The sequence below is a fragment of the Engraulis encrasicolus genome, unplaced genomic scaffold (assembly GCF_034702125.1).
Source record: "Engraulis encrasicolus isolate BLACKSEA-1 unplaced genomic scaffold, IST_EnEncr_1.0 scaffold_71_np1212, whole genome shotgun sequence".
Classification (NCBI taxonomy): domain Eukaryota; kingdom Metazoa; phylum Chordata; class Actinopteri; order Clupeiformes; family Engraulidae; genus Engraulis; species Engraulis encrasicolus.
The window spans coordinates 276636-300822 of NW_026946049.1; the positions used below are offsets into that span (position 1 = coordinate 276636).

General features: G+C 42.3%; 1 protein-coding gene, 2 long non-coding RNA genes and 1 other non-coding gene across 5 annotated transcripts; all 4 read left to right on the plus strand.

The window, feature by feature from the left end:
- Positions 1–741: 741 nt before the first annotated feature.
- On the plus strand, positions 742–3133 carry LOC134444767 (protein zwilch homolog). The gene is made up of 3 exons (XM_063193974.1): positions 742–848; positions 1035–1189; positions 2994–3133. Exons 1-3 carry the CDS (start codon positions 787–789, stop codon positions 3131–3133), a joined length of 357 nt encoding a protein of 118 aa, XP_063050044.1. The 5' UTR covers positions 742–786.
- A 245-nt stretch (positions 3134–3378) lies between these two features.
- LOC134444761 (uncharacterized) lies at positions 3379–5529 on the plus strand. The gene is made up of 3 exons (XR_010034093.1): positions 3379–3428; positions 3907–3972; positions 5329–5529. It is a non-coding gene; the product is annotated as an uncharacterized LOC134444761 (long non-coding RNA).
- Positions 3558–3687, plus strand: LOC134444774 (small Cajal body-specific RNA 14). The gene has a single exon (XR_010034101.1). It is a non-coding gene; the product is annotated as a small Cajal body-specific RNA 14 (non-coding RNA).
- Positions 5530–21263: 15734 nt separating the features above from the next.
- LOC134444763 (uncharacterized) lies at positions 21264–23918 on the plus strand. Of its 2 annotated transcripts, XR_010034096.1 has the most exons (5): positions 21264–22299; positions 22376–22460; positions 22543–22620; positions 22704–22743; positions 23431–23918. It is a non-coding gene; the product is annotated as an uncharacterized LOC134444763 (long non-coding RNA). The 2 variants fall into 2 exon arrangements; XR_010034095.1 differs by having other exon boundaries at positions 21264–22460.
- The last annotated feature ends 269 nt before the right edge of the window (positions 23919–24187 follow it).

Sequence of the window (24187 nt, forward strand, 5' to 3'; positions counted from 1 at the left end):
TCAGCTCCTCAGAGAATTTAGCAGAAAACATAGCAGATTTGTGATGTCCATTTCGAGCTGCATGTGTTTCTCTGTCTATGTACAAAGTCATGCAGCATGTTTCAATTTGGTATTTTTCGTTCTCCCCACAGAACTGGAGAACATAGCTAAAAACGGCCATGGCCCAGTGGGGAAAGTGGCAGAGGTAAGTTAGTTGCCCTTAGAAAGTTTAGCTGCTATGGTGCCTCTAGTGTGAGACAAGTCAAGCACACATGCTGTGGCACATACAGTATGCTTTGACACAAGCCAGCAAGCTAATGCAGCAAGCAATGCTTCTGTTGTTGGTCTTGCAGCAGGCCCTTTAGGAGAAGACAGGCACTCCCACCCAAAAGAAGAGCATTAACATCTACAGCACTGTGGGCCTGGACTGGGGGATCTGGACTTCACCCACAAACTCTGGGTAAACATGCGAACAGTAAGTCTGCTTTTAAAATTTTAAAAAGTTTGTTAACGACACCAGACAATAATGACGATGGCCAAGGAGATTTTTTTTTATTGCCATGTATCCGTTTGTCTTGAGTTTTCTCATCTGAAATTTTGTATGTATTGTCACTGCATAGAGGCATTTTTCCCTCAAGAAAACTAAGGTGGGGGAGGGTTTAAACGGTGTTGTGATCAGGTGTTCTCTTGGTGCATTCAGGTCCGACTGAGAGCCGTGTCAGTGCCCGTTCCGGCACCTAATCGCGAACCAGCCATCGTGTTCACGCCACAGATCTTGGCGTTTGTGAACCGGAAAGCTGGTTCACAATGCGAACTACAAAATACTTGTTTTTTCTCCACGACAACCGGTTCATCTGGGTAACAGTCAGGTGCAGAAAAATTTCAGTGCCCGGTATGAACATGGGCGGTTCACAGATAAGCACTTTAGTGCAGAACGTAACTCCTTGTTTGTGTTCATAGTACGGCCCTTGGAGGAATGAAAACCTCGAATGAAAAAGGTTTCCCACTCCTGAAGTAAGGGAACTAAGCTTTCCCCTCTGTCCTCTTGCCTCCAGGTGCACAGGAACATCAGCAACTCTGGGCCTGCTCATCCTGCAGTCGTATAAGCAGGAGATAGAGGAGGCGAGCCTTTTGAGCCTTGTCCCCGTACACATGGTGCTGCAGATGGGCCTGGACAAGATGAGGAAAAACTACATCAACTACCTCATCGGTCAGCACTGCCCCACACAGGGCCATGCCACATGACTCATGCATGTGTTTGTGTGTCTGTCTCTCTGACTTCCTGACTATCTGCTGTCTGGACAAGTATTTTTTTAATCAAACATCAACATATATTGAAAGCCTTTCTATTTTGGTGTCTTTCGTTTGGTATCCATAACCTTTATGTTGTTACAGGAAAGGAGTTGACCACTCTTAATTATTTGCTGGTGAGATTTATGTTTCACATTTTTCAGTACATGGGTTCACCGTGTTTATCAACACGGTATTGTGAGGACGGGCAAGTCACTGGCAGCCAACCATGTGAGCTAATTTTTTGGCCGACAGCGGTTTCCAACAATAAGAGGTTGAGTTGTGCGCAGCTAGTTTCGTGCAGTCAGGGGAAAACAAAAATTTAGAACCCATGTATAGCAACTAGGGCTGTAAAGATACACTCAACTTGTGATTTGGTTTGTTTCACGATTTATGACCTACGGTACGATACACCCCACGATTTCACATTGTAAAATAAAATTATAATAAAAATACAATTATGAATAAAAACTATGATAGTATATTGGTAGAATAGGTTACAAGAGGCTAGTAATAAGTTTAAATATAACAATGATGATGATTTCAACCTTGGAAGCGCTATCACTTCATTTCATGTGGTTGTTTTTTGGACTGATTGGTAACATAACTTTGAAAGGCAGTATCACGATACTGGTTCCTTGTATCACGATACAGTATAGTGACTGTGTATTGAGATAATAGCAACACTAAGTTGGTACCATAGATTTAGATCAGACATGAGCCGTAGTGATTGAAGAGACGGGCCACATGTGGCCCCTGGGCACCCAGTTGCCTTCTCCTGATTTTAGATTTAGCAACTTGAACACAGGGGGCTGCTCTGAGGTATCTGAAGTAGTTTGTGAAGACTTGCCTGATTGAGACAATTGCTTCCAAATCAACCGAATCCACTTCTCTCCCTTTTGAGTTACTAGTTTTGAAAGTTACCATACTTATTTGCTGCTTAATGTTCATTCAATGCAACACAAATATACTTAGCGTTTGTATTTTTGTGTCCATTTTACATACAGCACCGCCAGTTAGTATTAGTGTTGCACCAATACCATTTTTTGGCCCCGATACGATACCCGACTGTACAGTATCGGCCGATACCGATACTACTTTGTTTGAAATGTGTATATGTATATATATATATATATATGAGAAGAGCTGTATTGGTTACTACTTGGATGTAACATCATTGCTATCATGGCTATGATCATTGCTATCATGGCTATCATGCTGCCTACCTTTGTGTAACAGGAAAACAGGAAAAATACAAATAATGTACAAAGTGAAGAAACTATTGGCACCCCTCCTTTACAGGTTGATTGCACACAATTAGACAGCAGTTTAGAAGTGTGTTCTTTCATTTTACAACCAATCCACTGTGCTTGTGGATGTGTGCTTTGGGTTTTTGTCTTGCTGGAGTACACATGATCCTCACCTCAAACCTAGTGTTCTTGCACATGGTTACACTTTTGCCGATAAATGATGATACCTGTGATGCGGTCAAAGCCTCCAACGCCTGATGCAACAATGGGGTGACATAATATTATAGATCGAACACCATGCTTGATTTTTGGTTGGGTGTCCTTTTCCTTAAAGGTACACTGTGTAAGATTTTTAGCTGTTAATTTCCAGGATTCATGCTAACGTGTGTAACATGTGGTGCTAATACTAACTGGTGGCGCTGTTTATATTTTCTGAGTCGGCTCCTATAACGGTCCTCCTCTCCTCTCCCCCAGAGTTACTACCTGAACATAGAGATGGACCTCCAAGAGCCGGTGACACGCATAAAGAAACTGCACCACCACTGGAGATCGCTGTGATCTGCAGCACCTTCCCCCACCTGCACCACGAGGGCCTCCTCCCATTCACACAGTGAGTGCGTTACAATATGCAACCTTGCTTCCTCCACTTGTGCTTGTTTCCTCGTACCAGGGAGTAATATGTCACGATGACATCACTGACAACAGCATTGTATTTCAATATCTTGCAAAAGCTCAATTGTAAAGTCTTTTTCTCATTTGCAATTGGGATGGTGAATGAAAAACAGTCCCTCAAAAGTTGTTGTGGCTAGGCTGACTGCTGGGAAACTTTATCGTTTTCTCCACAGAGGAGGGGCCAGGAGTCTTTCAGATGGAAATAAGACCTGTCATGATCAGCAGCTTCTACCAAAAGTAAGTTTACCTAATTTTCATCATTCTCAGTCATGACTGACTCATGGCTCATATAATAGTCTCACAAACGTATGTTTTAAAATGTCCTTATGTTCAGAAGAGTTCAGGTTCAATACCCATGTGTTTTAGATGGTGTTCAGGTGTTGGCTACAGTACTGAGCAGTGTACCGCAGTCCGTGACGCCACACAAAGAGAGAATGGTTCCGGCCGACAGGGCCTGTACAGACATTGGGTTCCATGTGCGATGGTTCCAGACATGCACTATTATGGCTGTCCATTTATGTAAATTGTTAAATCTCAAAGTCAAAGTAGCTAAATTGCAATCATGACCTGGATGACTGAGACTGTTCACAGATAGAAACCTTCAGCGTCATAATATACTGCACACGTTCATATTTTTCTTGCAGTTGTAGTTGTGGTAACATTTCATTATTAAAGCCTTTATTGTGTGTGTGTGTGTGTGTGTGTGTGTGGTCAGGTGTGGACGTCCCTCCACCTCAGCAGCCAGCCTGCCTCTGGTGAATCATGTGACCTTACACATCAGGTGAGCCCACAGCTTCATCCACATACCATCGGGGCTATAAAAGCTTGTGTCAGGGTTTTCTACCAGCGTTGAGTTATATTGGCTGCCTTGAAAAGAAACACTTCCCACTTGGCCTAGGCACCCTAAGAAGATTAACATTTTGTATTGCAAATGTAATTTCTGTTTGAGTTCACTTTTAACAAAACTGTTATGCTGTTTATTTTAGGGGGCTGTTAATAACCTGTTTGTTTTCCGATCATATTTCATATAACATATATATTTCCGATCATATTTCATATAACATAGCCTTTCCAATGACCGTGACATGTCCTTGATGTCAGCTCAGTTGTTATATTGTACATTTCCATATACAACCAGTCAGCACAGTTCAGATTTTAGGTCAGGGAAGTCATGGAAAAGTCAAAGAATTTATCATCAACTTAGGAGTGGGAACCCTGAATGTGAGCTTTGTATTATCCTCCACAGGTCAACTGTGACATTGTGGTTAGGGATTTGGTCTTTCAATCTGGGGGTTATACGGGTACGTTTGAATCCCACCTGACCTCTACCTACACCTTAATCCATGACTGAAGTGGGATAGGTGGACAGTGGGATATTAAATGATACACTATATAATTTCTGTGTAAGTATAAATCATACTACACCTAATATAATGATAATTACACGACTATACATTCATTTACATTTTTGGTGCTGTTTTCACGCAACTCTTATGGTGTAAGTAACACAGCCATCCGTTGGGTGGAAGATCCAGGTGCAAATCCTGGCAAGAGTGTCATACAATGCAGCACAAAAAATGTATATATTTATTTATATAGTTTTTACAGTTGAAAACTTGAGTAGAAGGATGTATAAGCTCTTATATTAGTCTGTATGTAAACAGAAAATAAATTCTCTCTTTTCCTCTCTTTTCCCCTTTTCCCCCACCGAGGCAGTCCATTATGCCCCATCTTTGGCCGAGTGGTTAGAGAGTTGGTCTTTCAATCTAGGTTGCCGGTTCGAATACCCCCTGACCTCATCCTACATCTCCATCCATGGCTGAAATGCCCTTGAGCAAGGCACAAGCAGCTCGCAGCTGAAACGGCTTGCAACAACATCAACGGAACGAGCTTTCAAAGAGTTAATGCAGAATTAAGTCACGACGGATATTATGTTAGTAAACCTCACTCTCAAAGTCTCATATAGTATTGGTAGCACTGAGCGTTGACTGGCAAGTTGCGGGTTTCAGCCCCGAGTGGCAAAATATGCAGGATGACGTTGATTACTGCCATTCTGCTGCTGTTGTACTGTTCATGTGTATATCGTCAGAATTATTCATGCCATGTTACATATGTTTTTTTGTTGTTGTTTTTTTAGGTGTAATTAGAGGAGCAATCCGACAGCAAGAAAGAGCTGCACCATGAATGGCCTGGCCCAAAGCCTATCCAGCTGCTGACAGCCTTGGCTGGACCCTGGACATGTCATTCATCTGCCACCCTCCCACTAGCAGTCTTTTGTTTGGTATTAGAATGTGGTATCTATTTTGTAATGATAGACTTGACATAGTGTTGTGGGAATATAGAAAGCACTTCTGTGAGTCCGGTGTTGCAAACATCTGTGTCCATTCCAGTGTGTGTGTGTGTGTGTGTGTGTGTGTGTGTGTGTGTGTGTGTGTGTTATAAGTCACCTTTTCCTCCTTTAAGAGTTGTAATTAGACTGATATTATTTACCCTATTTTTTATTAATAGTCTGCACTATACTGCAAATCTGGACAGATTTTAGGACACTATGATCCACCCCAAGTTATTTAATCTGAACACTTTTGCACCTTGTTGGTTTACTGTGTACTGTACAGTAATGTGGATGACTGCCTTGCAATAGAATTTGTGTATTTGTGTTTACTGCTGGACACCATTATTTCCTTCTGTATTATTAAAGTTAATCTAATCTATTCTACCTTGAGTATTTCCCATTATTTGTCCCAATACATCAGAAAATTGTACATAAGCACTTAATTTGTGAAATTTTCATCATGATGGAAGGGTCACAGTGGCCCACATTTTTGTGTTTTCCTTATTGTGAATAATATAAGGTTTACACACGTTATCATTTGACATTATATAATTATTTTGCATCTTGATATTTTTATATCACGTTTTTGGAATGAATGAAACAAGTTTGTGTTGATGCACAAAACCTTAACACTTAGCCTACTATATGTGTCTTAATGTACTGTAGGCTCTGTAGAACTCACCTAGTTATGCATTTAGTTTTACCTCCAGTCCCTGGCATCAATCAAGCAGCCAGAGATTTCATACTTTTCGGGGCAATTTATGTTATCTCCGACGGCAAAATCTATTCCACGTGCCCATTTTTGCTTCCAATAACTGGGTGAACTAATAGGCCTTCCACAGCCAGGGGTGGGGAACCTATGTCTCTTGTTTTATTCAACCCCCCGGCATAATTTTGATGTTGAGCAGCTTCGCATGAAATCTGACATATTTTGTAAAGGAATCTTAGAAATTCCATTTGAAATACAATTTAACTATGGGGACCAAGAGAAGGTGTGGTCTGTGTAAAGGTGCCTTCCATATACGCCTGAAGTTCAGGGGCATATCCTAGTTTGTATTCATAGTACGGCCCTTGGAGGACTTTTACAGCCCTTGAAGCAATTTGAAGTGGCCCTTTGAATGAAATAGGTTCCCCACCCCTTCCATAGGCTATCCAGCCTATGGGATTTGTGAGCCTTAGGGTTAGGGTTAGCATCTCTAACTTTCTTTCATCATAGGATGACAAGATTTGGTATGCGACATCAATGTGTCACACAAAACATGGGATAGGAGTCTAATTGTTGATTACTCATTGTTTAACTCAATAGCGCCCCCTAGAAATTCATTTTTTCCATCTTTTAGCGCCACCTACTGGCAACACACAACAACCTGGCAATACCAAATGTGGCATGTGACATCTTTGTATCTCACATAATAAGAATATTAAGTCAAATTACAGCTTTCATAGTCACAGGCTCCATAGCGCCCCCTACAATTTCATGCATTTTCTCCATTTTTTACAACTTTGGCCACACCTTGAAATACAGAAGTACATACAGACTTCAGATTGGATATGTTACTTATTTAAGTCACATCGAACATATGAGTACAGTCAAAATGCAGCCAACACATTTGCTTACTCAGTAGCGCCCCCTCGAAATTCAATTTTTTCGCATTTTTTCTCATCTTTGGCCCCTCCTACTGGCAACACCTAAAGAGGTAGACGCCTGAAATTTGGTATGTTACATCTATGTATCACACAGAACAGGAAAGTGAAGAAAAATTACAACTTCTATGTTCACAGACTCTATAGCGCCCCCTTGAAATTCCACATTTCGGAACTTTGGCCCCGCCTCCCAGCAACATACAAGCACGTAGAGGCCTAATATTTTACAGACAAGTTTGTCACTATAGACTCTATCAAAATATGTGCCATATGCTGACATTCCATGAAAAAAATGGCATTATGCATTCCAAGCCCTAAATGGCTCGGCTGCTCTTTCACTGGTAGTTTTTTAGGATGTCTTTGAACTCAGTGTTGAAAAAGCATAAAAAATTGATACCATTTTTTTTTTTTTTTTAGATCTCACATTTCTGCATCAATATAACTCAAAATATTAATGTTTCGATGTTTTTTGCACAATTTCTTGACTGTCAACCAATAAAAGTCATAACCGTAGCAGGCAAAAATGACGTTTTGCAAGCAATTCTGTTGTCCCACAGTGGCTAATGTAAGTCAAATGCCTGAAAATGGTTTGATTTAAGCACAGCACACATGAATCTGTCTATTCAAGTACATAAGTAGATGTATGAGTGGATTTTTTGTGATTTATGTACTTACAAGTATAAAAAGTCATAGTAGTTTGCTGCCAAAATGATGTATTTCCAATCATCTCTGCTGCTCCACAGTGGTCAGACTGATTCCAATGACTGGGAATTGTTTTATTTAAGCACAGCACACATGAATGTATCAATTTATGTACAAATGTGGATGTTCAAATGGATTTTGAATGATTTATTCACTTATAAGTGCAAGAAGTCATGCAAAAATGATGTATTTCCAAACCTCTCGGCTGCCCTTCAGTGACTACATTGAATGAAATGTCTGAAAACTGTTCTAATTCAGCACAGCGTACAGACACTTGTCAATTCTAGTAAAAATGCTCATGTTTAAGTTAGTTTTCAATGATGTATTTACTTATATGTATCAAAAGTCATAGCCCTTCACTGCCAAAATGATGCATTTCCAACCATCCCTTTAAATGTCTGAAAATTGTTTAATTCAGCACAGCACACATCGACTTGTGAATTGAAGTACATATGTGGATGTTTAAGTGGGTTTTTATATGATGTATTGACTTGTAAGTACTAAGTAATGGTTGTTTGCTGCCAACATTTTTTCCAAGAATCTCTGCTTGGAAATAGGTTCATAGGCTAGTGTTTGGGCAGGATCGGCAAAACAGATCTGGCCCAGTGTCTTGTTTACAACTACCCAGCACTGGGCCGGATTTGGATTATGGATGAAGAATGGATGAGGGCCACAACTGGCCTAGATCAGCTAGATAACCTACTACAACACATGGAAAAACATTTGGCCCGGATCTGTGCCTGATCCATATTATACATTTGGGGCTCATCTGGCCCTGATCAGTTTCCTATCTGGGGCTCATTTGGCCCTGATCCGTTTCCTATCTGGGGCTCATTTGGCCTTGATCCGTTTCCTATCTGGGGCTCATTTGGCCCTGATCCGTTTCCTATCTGGGGCTCATTTGGCCCTGATCCGTATTCATATTAAGGCAACGGCAAATCTGTTCAAACAAATGAGCTGCTCACAATTTATGCATTTTAGTATTCTTTATTGTTTTCATAGCGTCCATGTCAATAGGCAATCTCTCTGGCTGACTCTTCACACACCTGTAAAAGATATTAGACACACAAAGTAGATGAAAAGAAACACTACAGTTAATATTCAACTGTCTGTGCAGGCACAAATGACTGATGTGATTTTGCATTAACTGAGAAATAGAGAGGCCACACACACACACACACACACACACACACACACACAGTTATTTACAATCCAGGTTGTATATCACGAAGCAGTTATTAAAATCAATTACAATATAAGATCACACCACACACAGCTACCAGATGCACCATTATGGACACGCCCAAAGTTGCACACGTGTACAGCTATTGACACCATGTGATTCAGCAGCAATCTGTGACCTTTAACCCCCCCCCCCCCCCATCCATTCTACACATTCACAATTGGATGAAATGCATAATTTGAATTGGTCAAAAGCATTTGATTCCATTTAACCCATTATATTGCTATTTATATCACATCATCGATTAACTAAGGGTTGTTGGAACATGAATTCGAATAATAATAAAAAGGCTTGATGTGACTGGACTGTCAACTACAGCAGTGGTCCATAACCTTTTATGAACAAATTAGAGATGTACAGGATCCAAGATCCGGTTCCGGATCCGGCAGGATAATAGGGTTTTTCACAGGATCCGGATCCGGTTCCAGGATCCAGGATCCGGTAGCCGAGGCTTTTCAGTCAAAATAGTTTGAGCCAACGTGTGTGAGTAGGCTATGTGTTTCAACCCTTTCGTAGGATCCGGTATCCGGTTCCGGATCCGGCAGGATCTTAAGCAGTGGATCCGGTATCCGGCAGGATCCTAAAAATCAGGATCCGGTGCATCTCTAAAACAAATACCACCTTGACTTCCTCATAAGCCTGCACTCCCCCTTAACCTAATCAGAAGCTTGCCAATGCCCCCCTTAGTGTTTAAGAATTGAGATATTGTTCCCCATTTGCAACTGAGTGCCTCCCCACTCACCTGTGTCCTTCTGAACGCCCCCTGGGAGGCTGTAGAACCCCCATTGGGAAACACTACAGTACAGAGAAGGTCTATATGAAAGTGGGGACCAATTTCACCAAGAAAAGTCTGTTCAAAATGTGTGATCAAAATCACTGCAACATCTGCATACACTTATAAGTCAAGTTTCAAGAGTAATCAGTGTAGAAAAAGTAATAAAAGTTCCGGGATAGAAGTGAAAATAATCAATTTATTGAGATAGTCTCCTCTCCTTCACAAGGACACAAGGACTACCTCCTCTCCTGGTGCCTCTTCTCCTGTTAGGTACATGCATGTCTTAGTGTTTGGGATTATCTTAGTGAACAATATTGAAGAAATCGAACATGGTTTTCATACTATTTTGAGCATGGTCCAGCATGTTTTTTTTGTTTTTTTAACTGTGGTTTGACTATGGTTTAACTCTACAATTAACCATGATTTTACTCTGAAAACAAGCCATGATTTTCCACGGTTTATGATTATTCATTTAATTGCACTTAGCTGCTGCTTTCTTTATCCAGCGCAGTGAGCGCACATACTGGTGAAAGTCCTTGTTCAAAGGCACTTCAGCCACGGATGGAGGTGTAGGGAGAGGTGAGGGTGTGGTTCGAACCGGCAACTCCCTATGATCTTTAGTCCATCTCCCTAACCACCAAGGCTGCGAACAAGTTTTCATGTTTTTTGGATAACCATGAAACACAATTAACTATATTTTTCCCCCCATAGTCACAAATAATGATAAAAAAATAGAAACCAACAAAAAAAACATGAAAACCATGAATAACCATGATCCATGGTTAGTCAGGGCCACGGTTTCCATGGTTACCCCAAAAAAACCATGGCTGGTTCAGAGTACTTAGAAAAACCATGACATGCCATGAGAAAACCATGGTTACTACAGGAAAACCATGGTTACTACAATAAAACCATGGTCAATTTTCATATGGGTTAACACCAGGAGTGCTGGCGATTACGCCTCGGACTGATACAGACGTTCCATCATATCCTAACAGAACTGGGCTAAAAAGACAGGAGGCCAGGGACCAGCTTTAGCAGACATAATTGTTTCCCAACCTATCATATCACTGACCACTTGTCTCGCAACAAAAACAATATCCCTTCAGAATCTGAACACTGGCAAGTTTCACTTCAAGGACCAAGTAGACAAGTAGATGCTTCCCTAATATAAAAGCAGCAATACCAGTGTTAACAAGCAAGCCAGCCTCAAGCAAATATTGCGCTTGATGCTCATTGTCATACCCAATGGCAAAGTTTACCTAAAGAATATTATTCATTATTAGAATATAAACAGTTGGTATGTTTAGATGTAGAAATATAGCAATTACTACTTATCTGTTGTATCTGGGGATGCCACGGTCATTCATTGCAACTAGGAGAAAACAGCTCCATTGCTCCAACTGAAAAATGAGACACATGTTGCATTAGGCACTTACCCTGGCACATACACACTCACAACTACAAGATAACTTAAAGCGGCACTATGTAGGATTAAAAGGTTAATTAATAACTGTCCCGAGTCAGCCGGTGCTCATAGACTCAATAGTAAGTGAATGATGACTCTCGCAACCACTTTTACAGTCCACTGTCAGAGAACCCGGAATGTAACTTGACAGAGCGACCAGATGTGTTGAGTGTTGTGGGAAACATTTCTCATACGAAAAAAAAACGCTTTACATAACACCAGATACATATTCACATTTGTTCCATCAACTACTGGCATTCTGTGATGAAAACATTCTCACAGCAAGCTTTGTTAAACAGCATTTTTTCATGACTGTGTAGATTTTGAGACAGGTATGCCATGGCTACTCCGCAAACTATGTGATCCTACACTGTGCCTCTTAAAAAGAAATTAATAAAAATAAGCCAGAAGCATTATGCTGGAATTTAGACCAATCGTGTCAAAATAAAGGTCCAACCGAAATCTTGTGATAAGGCAAAGTAGACATTCTGTTGGTTACCACCAAGCCATGTCACAGTTTACCATAAAGTGAACTGAAGTTGAGACTTGTCTTTGATGCCCGAAAGATGTATTATTACAATGTTTGTGACATCAAATATTGCTGCCTGGTCAAATGATCAAATTTAAAAAAAATACGGAAGGGGTATGCGTTGGAATGGAAACATTTGAGGGCATCGTAGGTGTCATTGTAATGTCACAGCGGATTGGAAAAGTAACTATGTTCTACTTGCGGAGAGATGTTACAGTGAATCTAAAGTGACAAACCTCATTGCCATCAGCATTGGGCATTAATAGTGCAACAGGCAGTTATCGAGAAATAATCACATCCAAATGTTGAGAAAGCGCATTTTAAGTGAATGGATGTTCTTGCAACTTTGTATAGGGCTGTATAATAATTACTTGTACATTCATCATCAAATTTCCAAGCCAAATGGACTGTAACTATGGAAGAGCTGCACCTATTGAGGTATGAGAGTAAAAGCATTCTGAAGCATTCCAGAATTCCTAAAACTACAGCTCACAAGACCTCACAAAATATGGCATATTGTAATATTTTGATCCAGTGGTGTGAGTTACTTAACTTAGTTAACTTTTTTGTGGTGGATATACTGTATATTTGAGCAGTTTTTTTGTGGTGGGTATACTGTATATACGTATATATATATATATATATATATATATATATATATATATATATACTAATTCTAAATATTGAATTAATCAATTTTAGGTGTGTATACATTTTCAGGTGGGTATACTGCATATACCTGTGTTCTATGTAGACTGTACCACTGTTTTGACCCTACCCACTTCCAATTCCTTTTCATCTCTCTCAAACCAATTGAAACCCAGGTGTTGATCCCTCAGTCCTGGAGTAATTCTTGTTGGTTCATGTTGGTTGGTCCCTTCTGGAAGGCAGTGATACAATGGCTATAGACAAAACAACCACACAGCCAAGTCAACATTACACTTACTGTGGTTGGCAGCATGCATTTCTATGGTCTTGGTTATGTAGGCACACTTCATCTGAAAATTACACCTGGAAATCTGTGAAATACGTGTATGTGTGATGTGAAATGTGTTCTACAGTATAACTGTTCAATGTAAGACAATAATATTATAGATGAGACTCTCTGGTGGACAGAAACACACATGCACCGCAAACTAACCAACAAATGAACACACAAGAAACTCAGACTATCCCATATTTCTCTTTGATACAGGCACCTAAATATTGTATTTTAAGAATGATGGATGGTCTATGTATTGTGATGTATGAGATGACAGGAGAGTCTACCTCCTTGATGAGATGGGGAGCAACTGGTGAAGTTGGCTGAAGGGATGGGGTCATCTAAGTCGATGCGCTGTGGTAATAGAGAGCAGTCGACAGAAGGATTTTAGACGTCTATCGTACAAGCTGAGGGAAGTAAATGAGTGAATGACATAGGACATTACAAACATTGAAAGATGTGGTAGAATGCAACTTTTGTGGTGGAAAAAACTCAGGACACACAAAAAAAGATTAGTTGAACATGGAAAATCTACCTGACAGAACTTAGTCTTAGAAGCCTTAAGCAAACCAGACACTGATTTCTTATCCTGAAAGTATTCTGATTCAGATTAAAAGGGAAACTCCTAAAGCATAGCAGCAGCTCAGAAAAAACTCCAACTTATTTGATTAGTTTAACGTGGAAAGCAAGTGGAAGCAAGTGATGATATAATAGGCAAAAATCATTGAAGCTTACAGAATGAATGTATTCTGCATTTTAAATTGAGTCATAAACCTCTACTGATTATTGTGTGGTTATTGAGTCATAGCGTATATAAACAGGCTTAAAGGTTTAAATACATTTTAGTTAAGAAGTAATAGAGCAGTGTAACCTTAACTTTACATTCACACAGGCACTGATGGTTGATGGATCGAATCAACAGGCATGGGCAATGTAAAATGCATTGAGGACCATTGTTTGCGTTGTCTCTGACAAAGGTTCAGAATTTTCACACACATCGTCTGGTGTGAACCAGGCTTGACATACAGTGCCGTGGGTACTGAATTTTTAACTTTTTTGCAATGTGGCACACTTAACATTTTCAGATCACCACACAAATGTTAACATTCAACAGGGATGACCCAAGCAAACATAAGATGCATTAGTTTCTCAGTGACCATTTCATTTGTTGAGAGAATAATGTCATAAAACCTGCACGAGCCTATGAGAAAAAGTAATTGCCCATTTTTTTTTATTTTTTTTTTGAAAAAAGGTTTGCACACTCCTTTGGATTTTTTCTTCTTTAAGTTATTTTTTCTTCTTTTTATTCATTCATTCATTGGCAATGACGTTTCGACCTCTCGGTCTTCCTCAGAATCTGAATCTCGTAATCTTTTTGTTCAGCCCCAGGGATTGTGCACAAGTAACTCTCTACAAAAAAAGTAATTGCCCCCCTTATTAAATGAGGAGGTATCTGTGATTTATCATATTATTTTGGACAACTGAATTATATTTCACAGCTGCCCAAGTTTGGCTGCTACCAGGCCTTTCAAATCAAGAAAATGTTAAGTGTGCAAAACAGTAAAAAATCAGTAGGGGGGCAAAAACACACATGGCACTGTATGTCCTCATGTATGAACCCCCATTCAGTCAATCACACGCAAGGTCAACCATTGATAGAAGGAGCCTGTCTGAAGGAAGGGTTATAGATCGCCTGACATGGGACCACCATGGGCGGACTTTCAGGTCGGTTAATATCAGATCGATCCAGTCAGAGCGTCTGGCCCGCCCACCCAAAATGAGCAGGCCGAGTATGCGGCAGGGAAAACAAGCAGCTTTGAATGAATGACAGTTGTTAGCAGAGCCATAGCAACACTAAATTATCATTAGGGCTGTGCAATATATCGTATCAATATCGTGATATCAATATCGCTGTCGAACAATATCAAATTTCATAATATCGATTTGAGACAATATTTTTGTCATTTGTCTATACTGCCAAAAGGTAGGTTATAAGCACAATGTATTGCCCTCGCAGCCCTCCACTTGAGCCATTGCGAGCACAAAGCAGACTTGCTACCCAACACTCATGCAGAACACCACTGTGTCTTTCTCTATGGCCCTCTACTCCGACTGCTGAAGGGAGTGAAGATTGTGAATTGTTTAGCACAATTCATGTGTCTTTAAATAAAATATCGTCTAAAATATCGTGATATCAATATTGACCAAAATAATCGTGATATTGATTTTTCTGATAATTGAGCAGCCCTAATTATCATTGCTACAATACATCAAAGAATTACTCACAGTTGATGGAAGAAAAACTACATGCCTCTGGGTGACTTGAGAACTCTATTACAACCTATTTTACCCTAGAAGTAATAATACCTCTGAACCAAACAGAAACATTTTCTCGAGCTGTCAAAAACATGTTGGAAAAAAATACTTATTTATATATTGCTTTTGAAATTAAATATATTTACATATACTTTAATATATCATACTACACACATGTGTACTGTTGATTGCTGTATTCCATGCTGTTTGTGTAACTAGTCAGACAAGATTGTTCAAGCAATGCCAAAACCATACATATGTACAAACCCCAACTCCGGTGAAGTTGGGACGTTTGGTAAAATGTGAATAAAATGAAATTGCTATCATTTTCAAAACATTCAATCCATTCATTAGATGGAGAATAGTGAAAAGACAACATATTAAGTGTTAAAACCGATAAAAAATATTGTTTTGGGGGACATATGTACTCACTTCTAATTTGATAACCGCAACACGTCTCAAATAAGTTGGGACGGGGATCAGTGAAATGTAATAAACATCCAAATAAGATAAAGCAACAAAGAAGGGCATTTCAAAATGAATTGTACTGATGGACAATATGAGTGTCCAGGTATAAGACCATCACAGAGAGGCTGAGTCACTCAGAATTAAAGATGCAGAGGGAATAATTACCTTAGTAATTACATACATTTTTAAATTCCCTTTGATTTACCATGATTGAATGTATATAAGACATATTTTTGTCATTAAAATCATTGTATAAGTTCATGATGTCATGAAATATATATTGGCTGTAGTCTCACTAGCATTCCAAGAATTACAGCTATTGAAAATTGACCATATTAAGAATGCTTTATGTGTGCAAATGATAGAGGGGTTTTATCATTCTCCTATCCACCCGAGCTCACTTGAAATAGAGCCCGAAGACATGGGAAGTCAGAAGAAGTCAATTCTTTTTTAAAATAATAGTCTTGCACATCCTGTGCTACAGTGAAAATGGACCATCCAAATTGTGTTGGTGCTAACTTAAAAAGTCAGCCTCCATGATGGCATGGGGGTGCAGTAGTGCATTGGTTAAGTTGTTCTCACTCATCTGTAGAGTTAAATACAGTGCTGAATGATATAAATGGGTTTTAAACAGCATGAAAAGCCACTCATGCATTATATTTTGAAGGGAGATCTTCAATTACTGCCACATAGTAAGGACACATTACATTCTCTACTATGTTTTAACAGTTTAAGTCCATCATAAGCGCCAGCAGGTGATAAAATGGTGGGCTTTTGGTCAAGACCTGTCACACTGCAAGCATTACAGAAATGAAAACATTGCAAAACATGACAAGGAATACACCCACCATATAAGCTGGTGAAATCATGTCCAAGATGGGAATTAACACTGTTTTTTTATATTAAATTATCTCATCGGTTAATGTATTCACTGTTAAGTGTTGTCTTTTGTTTTATTTTTAGTCTTTCTCGACATTTGCTGCCTTTTATCGTCCCTGTCCCAACTCTTTTGAGACGTGTTATTTTCACATATTCATGAATATCCCCCAAAACAATCATTTTGGTCAGTTTTGATGGTTGATATGTTTTCTTGGTGCCTTTCTCCATCTAATGTAAGAATCAGACGTTTTGAAAATGTCAGTATTTTGTTATTATTCACAATTTACCTTGTGTCCCAACTTCTTTGGAGTTGGGGTTTGTATCTTAAATTGACTAATAGAGGATGAATGGTTCAAAACTAAGTGTAAGGAAGTATACCAAGACCCAAACCTTTTTTTAAACCTGCCTCCTCCTCCTCCTCCTCCTCCTCCTCCTCCTCCTCCTCCGTTGAGCCTGGTGGGATTTAGGCTTCCCATGTAGACCTGTGAAGAAACCAAATTTGGCCGGATGACTACAGGACAAAAATCATTGTACAACACATACTGTGCTGTGTGCTTCACAAAAAAACCCAGTAAATTGTAACAGGTTTGTGTTTGTGCATACTGGAGCCTCTGGCTTACTCCCTGGTCTCCTTCAGGACCTGATGGGTGGACTGCCACAGCCAGACACACACCTTCTGCTACTTCTGTTGCTGCTTCTGCTCCAGCTGCAGAGAAAGTAGCCGTGCAGAGGTAGGGGGAGAGAATGGTTAAAATGTATGTGGAATCAAAATCTGAATGAAAACAGCTTTTAGTATTGGTAAAGAACACTACTGTTTACAAGGAATTAGTCTTGCTCACTGCTACATCGCACAAAACACATGTCACCTTGGTTTCTTCCTTTTCTTTGCGTTTGTCCGTGACCAGACAAAGTTGCAGGTGTGGTGAAGAGTAGCGAGCTGACAAACAAAGTTCCCTCTTCAATAATATACTATTACAAGTTACAATTTAACTTGTAATAATTCATTATTGAAGCGGGAACCTTCAATGTTAGATGCACCTAAATGTCCAATGCTAAAATGGCAGTCCAATCAAGTCCCAAATTAAAACCCCAGTTTGTGCAAATAGAGTGCAAGCAACTAGAGGAGCAAACGAACACCCAGCAGCAGCCAGCGAGGGAAGCATCAGTAGAGGCAGCAAGCGAGTCAGCAGCAGAAGCAGTGAGCTTAGCACAACATACCCAGGTTACCGTCCCTTCCAGCAGTCGGTTCCTCCTCCTTACTTCACTGGCACTGGCCGATGCCTCCGGTGTGGGAAACACCAAGAAAGGGTCTCAGCAGTGGGAAGAGCCTTCACAGCCAGCAGAATGTTTAGTACGCTAACTATTTTCAAAAGTGTACTTGCGTTGCCTGGGTGTGGCTTAACCACGACCCAGATGGAGGATTGAGAGTGTTGCGTACACTGTGTGGAAACCACAATTCGATGGCGTTCCCTCTGTTCTGTTCCTCCTGCTCTGCTGTGACCTCTCTGCCGTGCTCTCTCTCCTCTGGCTGGTCACATCTGGTCTTCTCTCTGGATCCCTATTAAAGAAAGTAGCCACAACTACCCCCATAAGTAGCACATTGAGCCTACCAACATGTGTCTTAGAGTTTGCAATGGAATCGCTTTGGCATTGTCCGATCCTTGGCACCGGCAAGTCATTTGTAAACACAGCACCCCAATTACAAGACACAGCAAACAAGCATTTCACAGCAGAAGTGAGTGCACCGCAAACCACTGAAAAATCGCAGCCAAGTCAGATCATTGTTTCCAATCAGTCCAATCAGCTGGTCACTGTGTCCCCCCCAGGAAACAGCTGAGGGTAGTTGGTTATCAAATGGAAATTCACACGCAAACAAAAATCAAAACAGAACGTGAAACCAAGCACTGCACACAACAGGGTAAACACAATAGGCCTACTAAAAAAATACACATGGTCACACATGTAATATCATGTAGTACACAATTCAACACACTACATGTATACACAATACAACAATAAATAAAATGTAACAATACAAGACTGTTGTAGAACACAGACCGCAATGCACTGACACACAATGAGTACGGGAGCTTCCAGAGCTGGTGTGTGACTGTGGAAAATTGTATGTGTATGTAACCGGGTGGCAAATAGAGGTTGAATTTTTAGGTTTGTAAATGTAAGTACCGACTACGCCACCAGAGGGCGCCACAGTCCCTCTGGAAAATTGAACTAACCCACTAGCACATTTTTAAATGAAGACTCACAGGTTCGTTTTTAAGACACGGAGACAGGATGTCAGGGGAGACATGTGCTTTTCTTTTAATAATACAAAATGGTTCTTACAAAATCTTTAATATATATACAAAATCACATGAGGCCAACACAAATACACCTGAGCCAGTAAATGCCTATACCCCCAACCCTCTAGCTTCTGTTCTAGCTAAGCACGGCAAGACAGTTGCACACAGCAAACACTTCTAGTGAAAAATAAGCATGCAGGGAGAGTATAGTCACACTTGTATTCAACTTGAAAAGGCCTAGGCTACTATGAAGCACAGCACACATTAAGCAAAGAAAGCTAGGATGTCCTGGGGTTGCTTAATGGCGGATCAGGTTACTGTGTGTACACCAAAGACACTTAAAAGAAAAGAAACAAAAGAAATAAAATATAAAGCTATTATCATACACTCACACCGCTAACCAGAACGCTGGCGTTACCGGGGCACTCAAACGCTCATAAACAACTCAATATCAGGTGTAAATCACTCATTCACACATCATCCACACATAATTGGTCCGAAACTCAACCACAAACAGCAGCCCATCCAGATGACAGTCACTCACTGGATCATCCGGTCACCGTGACCGGAGAGACATGGAGTCTAGAACTACCATGTAGCAGCAGCAGTGAAAAGGGCACAACACCCGAGCCCAACCAACGTAGGCTGTACAAGTAGCATCACCAGCAGTCTGGCTAAACCAGCTAGCAGCCACACTCCAAGCAGCTTCACAAAGACACTACACAGGACTACCAATTTCCCATAAGTGCAGATCCGTCTGGGCCTTGACGCCCGAGCATGGAGAAAGGAAACTGGCAAGGCTGCCCAAAACAGTAAAAGCTGCCACCTCCAAGGTTACCTGTTGCCCTGCTTTTAAAGAAAACACCAAATGCTGCCCATTGGTGCCTACCAGTCACATGGTGAGCCATGTCACAGCAGAGTGCTGTTGGGAATTAAAGGGACATGTCTCATTATGCTACATTCGCCCCCGTCATTTTTGTCGTCGCCCCGACGACATAACGAAAAACAAACACAAAAATGCCCCACCGGTCAACTTTAACTGGCTATGTCCCACCACAGGGTCATCTCACCCTTGTACTCTTGCACTCACACATGCACACGCTCACACACGCACACGCATTCACACACGCACGCTCCAAGGATGCACTAAATCATACCCAGAAGGTTGCACATCATCAACATACACATGCACACACACACACACAGGCAGTGCAAGACCATACAGGATGGTGTTGAACTAGGCTGGAAAGGCATAAAGAAGTCCCTTGAGCCCGGCAACCGTCCACTGGAATTCCTCCGGTCAGTGGAACCCTGTCTTCCGGACGAGTGACGTGGGGAGGGCTGGCGATTACCTCCCCGCTGAACTGTTGGCGATGGTGAGGATGGTGCACCAGCAGGAACCCGCGGCCCGTCACAGGCCCGAGCAATGTGGCCAGGTTGCTGGCACCGCCAACATGTGATGGGCGCCCCATGCGACCCTGGTTGGGGCCGCTGCAGTTGGTCAACCCATTGGGACAACAGCTTTATCTGTTCCCCTTGCCTTCTTGCCATGGCCTTTATTTCTGAGAGTTCCTCATCTTCTCCCATGTTGCACAGGCACCGATTTGCCAACGGACAAGGAAACCCACGTGGTCACCCTGGGTTGTCCCTGGAATGGGCTGCTGTTTTGTAATACAAACAATTAAAAGAAATAAAACTTCACATACACACACAGATTCATACACACGCTGCGCAGATAAATGTATAAAAAGAGAAAGCACACCCCAAAAACTCCAACTCCCGTCTCCTGTGTCCTAATCCTGCCGAATCTAGGCCAAATGTAGCAGGGGGAGGAGTTTGTAGCGACTACGCCACCTAGAGGCAGGGCAATTTTACCTCCAGGAAATATCTAAACCTTAAATTAGCACAAGTTCGAAATACACAGGACAGAGACGGGATCCCAAATATAATTCTCTTTTATTGTTGTACAAATGTGCAAGACAAAAATATTAAAACAATGTGCAAGGTCGCAAAAAGCCCGATCGGGCACAGTACACAGTAGCGGGGGAGGGGCCCCCGAGAGAGAGCGAAAGAGCGAGAGAGAGCGAGTGAGTGAGAGAGAGAGAGAGAGAGAGCGAAAGAGCGAAAGAGCGAGAGAGAGCGAAAGAGCGAGAGAGAGAGAGAGCGCAAGTAAGAGAGAGAAAGGAATGAACCTGGTCGTGCAGCCTGGGGCACCACTGAGATCACTAAACCTATAAGGATCTGTAGTACTACTTATCTTCCAACCGAACTGTGGCCCTGAAGTCCGGTGGGCGCTAGTTTCCCGAATGCGGAGTGGAGCTGGAGTTCCGGGCTGCAGGTGGAGGTGTAGGGCCAGAAGGCTGGAAGCGAGAAAACGGAAGAGGAACGGTGCAGTCTCTGACTGCCCCTCGATTTCCTCCTGGGCCGGGTTCAGGATCCTGTTGGGGGGGGTGTTCACGAATGGCTGCAAGAACATCAGGTCCGACTGCAGACTGCCTTTGACGGGGCTCGAGCCCGTCTGGAGACCGCCGCGGCCCGTCGGAAAAGGAACCATGACTCACAGGTGCGTGATGCACCACTGGGGGAGGGTCAGTTGGTATTCTTACGCAATGTTGGCGTACGGGGGCGTCACAAAATCCAGGACCTGTGGAGCCCGGTGGTGTATCGGGTTGTTAAGGCGCCTGGCGCAGGCGGATCTGTATATACGATAGCTCCCGTGCACAGTCTTGACCAGACTCGACATGTCCATCGGTCCTTGTTGAAGGTTGTCCTGGGGACCCACCCACCCACGTCAGTTGATCCACATGAGGCGCCCACCAGCAGTGCGCCTCAAGAAACATCCTCCACTGAACTAGAGTCAGCTGAAGAAATGGATTTAATGGCCGTGTGCCAGGGGTTGCCCGTAGTCAACATCCACAACCCGTCCGTATCTTCAGGAGCATCACCGCCCCGGGCAGTGGGCGAGCCTGGAGTGGAGGGATCTGCTGTGGTAGTACCGTCATCTTCCAGGGTGGTTGGACAGCCACCGGCTATTGTGGTGACCGCGGTCCTCGAGCCTCCGGCCCGTGAGGAGACCCAGGGCAGCACTGTCCGAAGATCATCCCGTTCCACCGCAGGACAGCACTCAAATGTCCACCACTTACCAAGGCCTGTAAGTGGATCAGCAGATGGGGTGGTGACACACCCAGCCTCTGTTTCCATCCCGAACGCCATTGGAACAAGTCAGGCTTCTTCAGAGCCCTAATCGCCGGGACGGCGATTCACAAAGGGGGGGTGGATTGTAGCAGGATGGAATTGGCATTGCGTAATAGGAGTGATTGACAGCTCGTGACTGACAGCAAGGGGCGGGCTGAAGTCTATTTATCCAGGTAGACACTGGTTTCCTGTCTCGCTTCCGTTTCCATTGGGACCTGTTTTGGTGTGAGGTTGGGCTGTGTTGGCCACCGAGAGGCCGCGGATGAACTGCGAAGGTGAGCATGTGTTCTGTTGTATTTACCGGCAATTGAGTTCTGTGACTTGGAATTATAGCGACGCTTCCTTTTGCAGAGCGGCGTTACTCACCTGCATTTCTGATCGTTTGAAGCGCACTGTAACCTACGTGGCGCTTAGGAGCCAGGAGCTGGCTGATAGGGTGAGTTTGGTCTCCATCCTCTCGATAAGATGCCCTTCTGTTATTGCTGCCCCCCTAATGCGAACCATCTTGATGTTTGTAGCCAGTTAGCCTGCTCGAGGTAATTGGTGTGGCGTGGCGATCCTTGGAAACGCTGTGCCGGTGACTCGCTTGTTTTAAGGTGCGTATAATGCCTGTCTGCTCTCTTATCCGCTTCCTTACTCCAGTACGCATTACTGATAGCAACTTTTTCTATATTTGTAGCTTTCATCGGCGGCCCCTCCGGCAAGAACCAGCCAGTGTGGTGAGCCTACATGTTCTTCGGCTGCTGTTTCGCTGGATAAGTTGGTTAGAATCTCTGTGTCGCCCCTGCTTCACCCGCTGCCTGTCTGTGCTTTGCTCTGCTGGGGTTGGGGAAGTACCCCGCTTGCTGGCCACACTTACCCCTCTGCCCTGCTTATGCTTGTCTGAGGGTGCGCAGTTTCGGGACCCTTGCCTGCTATTCGCCAAGCTATTATTTCTTTTCATTTGATTTACTTTTGCATGTTTTGTTATTTTGCTTCTGCATGTTTATTTTGGTTTTCTTTATTTTGCTTGCTGCATGCTCCCATTTTGCTTGCCCTGCTCCCGCATGCCTGTGTGCTCTGCTGCTTGCTTTAACTATTTGTGTGCCGGTAGCTATAGCTATCCCTGTTGCTAAGGGTTATATGTGTGCAGTGCCTATTTTGTTTATTTATCCTTCTTTTCATTTCATTTACTGTGTGCATTATCTGTGTGTTTAATTTACTTTATTTTGCATTTACTTTATTTTGCATTTATTGTGTTTATTTTGGGTTTAAGGTGGGATCAGGGAACTCTTGGTAACTGCTACCTCCCTCAGCAGTTTGGGTAGTGCCTAGGGTGTGTGAGTGTGTGTGTGTGTGTGTGTGTGTGTGAGTGTATGTGTGTGAAGGAGAGAGTCCTTACTAGTATTCCTTTTTTTGGGGTCTAGTGGAACCCATTGAGTGTAGTACGTCGGCAGCCTGGTGGTGAGAGGAACCCCTTGTGTGCGCACACAGTGAAAGATAAGTAGTACTACAGATCCTTATAGGTTTAGTGATCTCAGTGGTGCCCCAGGCTGCACGACCAGGTTCATTCCTTTCTCTCTCTTACTTGCGTTCTCTCTCTCTCTCGCTCTTTCGCTCTCTCTCTCTCTCTCTCTCTCTCTCTCTCTCTCTCTCTCTCTCTCTCTCTCTCTCTCTCTCTCTCTCTCTCTCGGGGGCCCCTCCCCCGCTACTGTGTACTGTGCCCGATCGGGCTTTTTGCGACCTTGCACATTGTTTTAATATTTTTGTCTTGCACATTTGTACAACAATAAAAGAGAATTATATTTGGGATCCCGTCTCTGTCCTGTGTATTTCGAACTTGTGCTAATTTAAGGTTTAGATATTTCCTGGAGGTAAAATTGCCCTGCCTCTAGGTGGCGTAGTCGCTACAAACTCCTCCCCCTGCTACATGTAGTTGTGATACTGCACAGTATACATGTTGATTTGTACTGTAGTAATTGGTCAGTTTACAAATAGTTCACTACTAGTGTGTATATCATTTAGTTATAGGTTAGGTTTTAGGCTTTAGGGTGGCAGGCTTATTACATTGTCTCATTACATTACATTGCCCCTTTCCCATTCAACTTTAGAAAACGATGACAACATGGTTTAAAGCTGTAAAATCAATCGGAGCTCTAGATCTAGTTGAGAATTAAATATTCA

Bases quoted from the DNA above. Each gene is read 5' to 3' on its own strand.
- LOC134444767 (XM_063193974.1), top strand. From the start codon at position 787: ATGCGAACTACAAAATACTTGTTTTTTCTCCACGACAACCGGTTCATC. The intron at 849-1,034 runs GTGCAGAAAAAT...TCTTGCCTCCAG, and splicing joins TTCATCTGGGTAACAGTCAG to GTGCACAGGAACATCAGCAA. The intron at 1,190-2,993 runs GTCAGCACTGCC...CCTCTCCCCCAG, and splicing joins CTACATCAACTACCTCATCG to AGTTACTACCTGAACATAGA.